This window comes from Galeopterus variegatus, unplaced genomic scaffold, assembly GCF_000696425.1.
Source record: "Galeopterus variegatus unplaced genomic scaffold, G_variegatus-3.0.2 Scaffold4218, whole genome shotgun sequence".
NCBI classification, from domain to species: domain Eukaryota; kingdom Metazoa; phylum Chordata; class Mammalia; order Dermoptera; family Cynocephalidae; genus Galeopterus; species Galeopterus variegatus.
This window is the reverse complement of record NW_007730329.1, coordinates 26,285-34,494: the sequence shown is the minus strand read 5'-3', so window position 1 is coordinate 34,494 and position 8,210 is coordinate 26,285. Positions and strand designations below refer to the sequence as shown.

Sequence of the window (8,210 nt, the reverse complement as noted above, 5' to 3'; positions counted from 1 at the left end):
TACAAGCAATTTTTGTGCTGCTTACTTTCCCCTCCTTTTCTGACTGCTTGTTATATTTATCTGCTTTCAAATGCACCTCCTTTTTGTTGGGAAAAGAGGTTATAGGGAAAAAAGGCATTTGAATGAAAAAATCTTCAATTCCATTCCTGATCATACCTGTTAGTAGCAATGTGCATCTTGGCAAATTATTGAACTTCTCTGAGAAACCCATCTTGCTTTCTCCCCATAAATATTTTAAGGATTATGGTGTTTACTTCTTTTGTTTGTTACAGAAGTAAAAATCATACGAAATACATAAGTGCCATCGGAGGCACCTTGATCACCCAAACACTTTTATGTCTTTTATGACTGCTCAACTATGCATATTACCTGTTTATCTCTATGGGTCACTGATTCCTTTTTCTTTTATCAGTTTGCAGATGAAATGAGATACATACTGTAGTTTTGTTTTTGTTTTGAGTGCCAGATTTAACTAATCTGCAATATATCTTGACGGTGACAATGTAAAGTAATTCTGAAATCCCAGACATCAAGTTGGTAACAAGAGAGTGGTGTGTCCCAGGCAAGATACTGGTTACCATCCTAAACATTAGCTTTTAGTACAGGAATTCCCCAGAGTCATGTGAGGGATAACACGGTGTCACTGTCATACGATTCTATGACATGAAAGACTCCTAGATATGGTAGGTGGCACAAAAAGATTTTGCCAGTGAACTTATCAGCAAAAATATATCTGCTTCAAATGGATTCTAGGCCTTAAAACACTATTTTTAAAATGTAGAACAGTATTGTGATGTCTTTTTCAGTTAGTGAATAGGTGAAAAGTGGTATTGGAAACATGTAGGAAAAATGTATAGGGAAAAAGTAAATCTAATAAACATACAGATAAGCAAACCTGGAAATGCTGCCCTGGGCATTCTTACATGCAGGGACACGTAGTGCTTTCCTCTTAAAGCTCCAGCCAGGCAGATGCGGCTAAAACAAATACTCTTCATATTATATCAGTGACAATCAATATCACGTGCCAGTATGAGTTCTCCCATTTTGTGCTTTTACAGGATACGGAATATAAGGTGAAAAAAAATCCATGAGGTTTCATTGAATAAGGACTAAATGGTGGAAAAAATCGGTTTCAGTAGCACACCATGGCTCAGGACTGTAGCAATGTATAGGGTGTGCGATGTCTAAGTCACAGTACAGGGGTCTTCAGCCAGTTTAAGCTGAGTTTAATGAAGCTAACAGCACATGCTTTAGAACAGTGTATAACACCAGCTCCTATGGGATTCAACAAAATCAAGGTTAATATCCACGCACATGAATAAACACAAGGACTCACTGGAATGTACAGTCTAGTCATCTGGTTGACCTAACTGCTGCTTCCAGCTCTGATTTCTTTTTTTAAACCTGGCTTTAGTGGGCCAGGAACAGCGATTAATGGTCCCAACTGCCCTTTTTTTTTTTTTTTTCCCTTTTTGTCTTTTTTCGTGACTGGTAACGGGATCGCAACCCTCGGTGTCGCACCCGCACCGTGCTCAACCAGTGAGCGGACCGGTCTCTGTATGGGATCCGAACCCTTGGCAGGAGCGCTACCACGCTCCCAAGCGCCGCGGGATCGCAACCCTCGGTGTCGCGCCCGCACCGTGCTCAACCAGTGAGCGGACCAGTCTCTGTATGGGATCCGAACCCTTGGCAGGAGCGCTACCACGCTCCCAAGCGCCACACTCAACCGAATGCGCCACCGGGCCGGCCCCCAACTGCCTTTTAATGTAATCCTCATTTTATGAACCAATCTTCAGGTGGCTCACCAAAGTTATTCAAAATCTATATACTACATGTAATCCTCATTTTATGAACCAATCTTCAGGTGGCTCACCAAAGTTATTCAAAATCTATAAACTACAAACAAAACAAAACAAAACAAAAAAGCCCCCACCAAATACACATATAAATGGAACAACCATTTAAAATTCAATGGGAGACAACTTCTTGGACCTTATCAGCTAGATTTCCTTTCTTAAAATCCATACACTGAATCTAACAGGAGGTTTCCTATTCCCCTGAGAGGAAACTTAAAATGTTCAATCTGGAATAAAACATATTTTGGTGGCTGAATAATAATCTTATTGAATAAGGGACACAATTTTAGTAAACTACACAAGAGTGACAGATGCAAAAATGTTTTTCTCAATGTGCCTTTAAATAGAAGTTTCTTTTGACCTGGTCAAGAGGTGCCCGTGGGGAAGGTGCGCATTCTGGAAGAGCTCGGCCTCCAGCATGGCTCAGTCATGTTTTTGTCAGTGGGTCAAACACCTGCAGCACTGTCCTCTTGTCTTTGTCATTGACTGTCACCCAGTGATCAAAGTTTTCTTGTCTATGGTCTGGTGGCAGCTCCACCTCGGCAGTGGAAGCACTGACTGGCACTGGGTCTGTGTGAGCCCTTTCAGGGCTCCTGGGCCCCGAGTCCAAAGGGTCAGAGCTCTTGGAAAGCCAAGAGTTATTCAACAGTTTAGGATGGTGGAGAAGGCTCCAGAAGGGATCCTGATAATCACCGAGAAAGGAGGCTGCCTCTGGCTCCATCCCTTTGGTGCCATCAGTTTCGGGGCTGGGAGCAGATGAACTGTGGAGAAAATCCACTTGTGGAAAGACAGGCTCGTGCCCAGCTGGACGGTCGCTGCTGCTGCAGCACGCGAGGCCCTGGAGGAGCTGGCTGTTGCTCTTCAGGACCTGCATGTGGAAGGCTGCTGGCGCTGACTTCTTCCTCCTCGGGGGCACTTTGGGCACAAGAGACAGAACCTCCGGAGGCGGTGGCATGGTGACTTTTGCCACGGCAGGGGTTTCGTCTGGCGCTGGCTTTCCGTTGTTTGGCCTCCTCTCTGCACCTTTCCCAGGCTGAGATGTTCTTGGTTTGGGAACAGGACGGACCCGAAGGGCTGTTGCTAGAGGAGGGGTTTCAAAGCTTGTCTCAGGGGGCCCGACTGTAAAATGGACAGTCGGTTGCTCAAACTGCTCTTCTGGTGACAGGGGCTGAGAAAAGGCAAGACAAAGAGTGTTCGTAAGAAGCCACCACTTGGGAAGCTGAGAACCAAAGAACACTTAGTGGTCAGCAGGGAAACAGATGAGACTGAACTGACATTCCAGCAAATTGGAGATTTGAGAATGTCTGGGATGCCAGAAATGTGACCAGGTAGAAGAAAGCCCAGGAGAAACACACGTTTATCAAGTCACACCAGCACGTCCAAGGAAAGATGAGTGGAACCTTTAAAACCAGGGCAACACTGAATAATTCAAGACAAATTTTTCTTTATTCCCTTAGGAAACAGGGTTATGCTGTTCCCCTATTAAAAGCTAACCTCCCTGAAAACATTCTTTGAGACTGTAGCTCTGGGTGATAATCCAGTCTGTCCCATGCTAGGGTGAAGTACCTTATGTTCCAGCATTAAGCTAACTGAAGGACTAATGGATATACTTCCCTCTCAAAACTTTTATATTTAAATATAAATACAAAAGAATGGGAAACTTTATCCAGGGACTTCACTTCCTTTGTTCTGATTCAAAACTATCACAAAGAAAACAATTGCACAGTGCAAAATGAAGCTTTTATATAGAAATGGCTACCAGTAGTTAAGCATTAGCAATTCAGTATTTCTTTTGGTTCTTTAGAAAACAAACTGAAAAAAATAATCCCTTCTCCAATAGCCTTTTACCGTAACTTGGGTGCAACAGGTGGGAAAATGAATCCATTTCTGCTCCTGGCTTTTAAAAGAAAAGGCAAAGCATGTACAGAAGGTCCCCGATTTCACGATGGTTCGACTTAACAATTTTCAACTTTACGATGGTGCAAAAGTGATATGCATTCAGTAGAAACCATATTTCTTGATCTTTCATTTTTATTATTATAAAATAGGCTTTGTGTTAGATGATTTTGCCCAACTGTAGTCTAACGTAAGTGTTCTGAGCACGTAACATGGGCTAAGCTAAGCTATGCTGTTCGGTAGGTTGTTAGGTGTATTAAATGCATTTTCTACATATGATATTTCAACTTATGGTTTTATTGGAATGTCTCCCATCATAAATTAAGGAGCATCTGTACAGGGAAAAGGAGGAGGAACAAGGTCCACTTGGCAAGAAGGTATGGAAAATAGATGGCAATGAGCCAAAGGGAGATGGAAGAGGTGCCCAGAAGACACAGAGCAGGCTCTACGAAGAGCAAAGCTCCAAAGCATCTGCTCACACTTCCTATGGGTGGGAGAGCAGCAATCATTCTGGGATGACAAATTACCGAGGGTCCCATCACCAGAACACTGAGCTCAAACGGAAGATCCAGACGTGTCTATAGGTGCCAGTCTTTGGGCTGCTACTGTCCTTACAAACTCATGTTTTTGAAGCAGTAAGCAAGGCTGAGAAGCTTGAGGGCGAGAGCAGAAAACAATCTGCAAGAAAAGTGGTGAGAAAAGCTGTCGGACTGCTAGCAGACCGAGGTGCACCAGAGCTGGTTGACATGGCTAATCTAGGAATCAGTGACTGCTTTTCTAATGCGAATAAAATCTGTACATGAGAAACCATGTGCACACGACACAGACCACACACACGGGCAATACCGGAACACTTGAGAAAAAGCATCCCACAGTGGTTCCCAGTGGGGACTCAGAACATCTAGGAAGCACAACACCTCCAAGCTGCTCTTGTGAGTATCTGCAGAAAGACAGCAAGCCCCTCGTTCTGCTCAGCTAGAGTCAAGACACGGCAGGAATATGAGGGAGAAAGCAGCTGTCAAGCATTCTTCTCAAAGAGGCACCTGTGTCTGGGACTCATGAATGTGGTTGCAAAGACCATACTCAGCTAGGTTTCTGCCTGTGAATGTCATTCTTATCTAACAAGACATTTGAGCAACTTAGGAGTAAGAGGTTTATGCTACCAGGTTTGTACCTTTCCTGTCCGTCTCAAGGTTGGCTTCTTGAGGGCAGGAACCCTGGGCGCTGGCCGACGGGGCAGGAGTGGGGGCCCCTGGGAGCTTTCAGGTTTGGCTACCCCAGGTGCAGGCTCTGGTTTGGAGGATCCTTGGTCCCTCAAGGCCATGGCATTTAGTGCTTCATCTGGGGCACCTGAAACATAAAATCACATGGCTGAAGTGTAAAGATCAAGGCACCTTCCCTGCAAAATTTCACCTTTAGATAGTCTACATCTTAAGGATAATTTACTATTTCAATGTATTTCTTTTCTAAAAAAAAAAAATCTTGAAGGATTTGTCAGGACCAACCAGCTAGGTCCAGCCCCAGCTTTGCATGCTCACCGGGATCATGGATGGTCTTGACGGGGGACCAGTGAGGCCTGACATCACATGCAAACCTTCACGCACACTGACATTTCTCAGGGGAGATGATCCAACACACCCCCAAATCTCAATGAGACCATGACCAAGAAAATGTTAAGTTGGGACTGTGGGTAGATTTCAAACCTCAAACCTCTACTAACATCTACATCTCTAGAATTTTAATTTTTAAAAGTTTTATTGAGATATAATTCACATATGACAAAATTCACCCTTTTAAAATGTACCATTCAGTAATTTTTAGTATATTCACAAAGTTGTGCAACAGTCACCACTATATAATTCTAGAACATTTCCATTACCCCAAAAAGAACTCCACACCCATTAGCAGTCGCTCCCCATTCCCTCCTCTTTCCAATCCCTGGAAACCACTAATAACTTTCAGACTGTATGGATTTGCCTATTCTAGACATTTCGCATAAATGGAATCATACGATACGTGGTCTTTTGTGTCTGGCTTCTTTCACTCAGCATAATGTTTTCAAAGTTCACCCGTGATGCAGCATGTATCAGCACTTCATTCCTTTTTTATGGCTGCATAATATTCTATTGCATGGATGTACCACATTTTGTGTATCTATCCATTTATCAGTTGATGGATACTTAGGTTGTTACATCCATAGTTTAAGTTATTTTTTAAAATAAAGAAAGAAACCATTTGTGGTGGTACTACCCTACATCAGTGTTTCTCAACCTCTTAACTCATTCCCTTCTTAAACGTTATCTGAGAATTCCAAATAAATTAAATACACTAGCTAAAAGCAAAGTAGGCAATCATAATTGCACATGCCTTTCAAAGGTCATCATCTACCCTCTGCAAAAGAGATTCTGGAACAGATCCAAAATCAAAACAAAAAATGTCAGTTACCAGTGGCTTTGAATGAATGGGGGAGATTCCAAGTAAAATATGATTAAGAGTTAAGTGTAGTAACAGAAACAAAAAATTAACAGGCAGTGTGGTGGAGAAGAGGTCCCCGCCTGACAGTAAGGAATTTATTTACACTTGCTGACAACTCAAAAAGTACATTTTGTGCCTGAAATAAGGACGCAGACCATGACTATCTCTTTTTTACAGAGCTGGCAGAATGACTTAGTGTCTGCAGCATTAACCTTTTTAAAATTCATTTTCATTTACCTCAGTCTCTCCCTTAAATGCTGCTTAATAATCCTGGGATTATTTCTACATACTTACTGAATTTGGAATATATAATTTTAAATGTACAATAAATCTTAGTCATAGAATTATATAAAATGTTGCTAAAGGATCTTTTCATTTAATACTGCCTCCAGAAAAATAAAAAAAGTTTTCTTTTCTAGGGCACTTTTAGCAAGAAGATGAAAAGGAAAGTCAGTTTTTCTCCTCAGTTTTCTGCGGAAGGAGAGCCCAGGAGACTACCTACCTCCTCTGGCTTCCAGGAGACAGCGGATTGCTGCTTCTGCCTCTTGAGCATTGGTGGTTTTGATCTGTTTGACATTGTAAGGTTTACTTATTCCAGTCCTGGCTTTGGGCTTGAGGACAGAAAAGAACCAGAAGCATGTTAAGACAGGTAGGAAAACAGCCTCCTGTGATGCATTCGCTACCTGCTGGCCTGTGCACAAGTGTGGGGTTCACTGAGCTCCATCAGGCGGAGATTAAAACCCACTCTCCAATCTATACTGCATCCCTCCGTCCTCTTTCCCACCGGAGAACTCTCATTCTAAGATAAACGCAATAATATTTAGAGCTGATGACTCTTGTCTCCCAAACTGGGTGGCCACAGGTTTTTGCAACATGGACAAACCATCTTCTATCTTTATTTCAAGAACCAGGTAAAAGCCAGACAAAGCAGAATCAGAGGCCACTCCTTCACAGTCTCACTGAGTTATTAAACGCCTTCTAGATACACATTTCCTTAAAAGTGCTTTTTCTACCTTGTTACCTTTCTACGTCTTAACCCAGCCATGGGCCTCTAGCCAATCCCTGCACCTGCCGTGATTGCGTGAGCACCTGGCCCAGCCCACCTCCCCAGAGTCTTGTGTGACATCCTGGGACATGTCAGCTTTCATGACAACCACTCCCCCTCCCTCGCCTTCTATTTCATGCTGTCCTTCAGCAGCTCACAGAAGCCTCTGGAACCCTCCCGCTCTACAATCCTGTATGACTGTTACTACTGTTCCCCTACTTTGTTACTTAGGTCTACCAGGTCTCGTTTTAGCCTCTTCTCACTACCAACTTTACGCTAGAATGATCACCACTTTTGCAAGACTGATCTGAATTTCTATTTTCCCTTTTACCAACCATTGCTCTGCACACCAAGGGCAAAGGCAAGAATCAGAAAGGAGAGAAACAAATAAATCTGGAAACCAGCAATCCTGCTTTGTAGGAACGCAGGGTTTTTCATCAAAAGAGATTTTCTCTAGAACACCCTGTACAACCATTTAAAAGCCCTACAAAAGGCCTGCTACTGAGAGTTACAGGGTTTGGAGATGAGGTGGTGGACAGGAAGAGGGCTAAAGAGATGTAAGTCCACGTATTCGCTGAGAAGAGGCCATCTCGCTGCATCTGGGTTTGCAACGCTGACCCACTTTACATGAGCTGAACACAGAAGAACTCACCGGCTGCTGAGGTGCTCCCGGCAGGAGTTTTGCTGTTTGCAAAATTGAATACTGCCCATGGGTGCCAGAGGAGATGGACACATCTGAAGCCGACTTTTTCACCATGAAACCAGCTGTGAAGAGCAACAAGCGCAGAGTCTCAATCTCAGTGAAGTGACAACTTTTGCAGCCAGCTGCGAGCAGCCTGGTTAGATGAGGCTGATGTCAGCCAACCACAGGCACGTTAGGGTCTGGAAACTCCGCCAGCACTTGGAGCACTCACAGAGGCAGGGGGCTTCGGAGAACC

At 43.5% G+C, this 8,210-nt stretch overlaps 1 protein-coding gene across 1 annotated transcript in view; it reads right to left on the bottom strand.

Moving 5' to 3' along the window:
• Positions 1-2,098: 2,098 nt before the first annotated feature.
• SYNJ2 (synaptojanin 2) overlaps positions 2,099-8,210 on the bottom strand; it is a 31,700-nt gene continuing 25,588 nt past the window's right edge. The window contains exons 17-20 of the mRNA XM_008587024.1: positions 7,925-8,037; positions 6,730-6,838; positions 4,927-5,102; positions 2,099-3,024 (exon numbers count right to left, since the gene is read on the bottom strand). Coding sequence (XP_008585246.1) covers positions 2,284-3,024; positions 4,927-5,102; positions 6,730-6,838; positions 7,925-8,037 — 1,139 coding nt within the window. The 3' untranslated portion in view covers positions 2,099-2,283. The remainder of the gene's footprint in view (positions 3,025-4,926; positions 5,103-6,729; positions 6,839-7,924; positions 8,038-8,210) is intronic.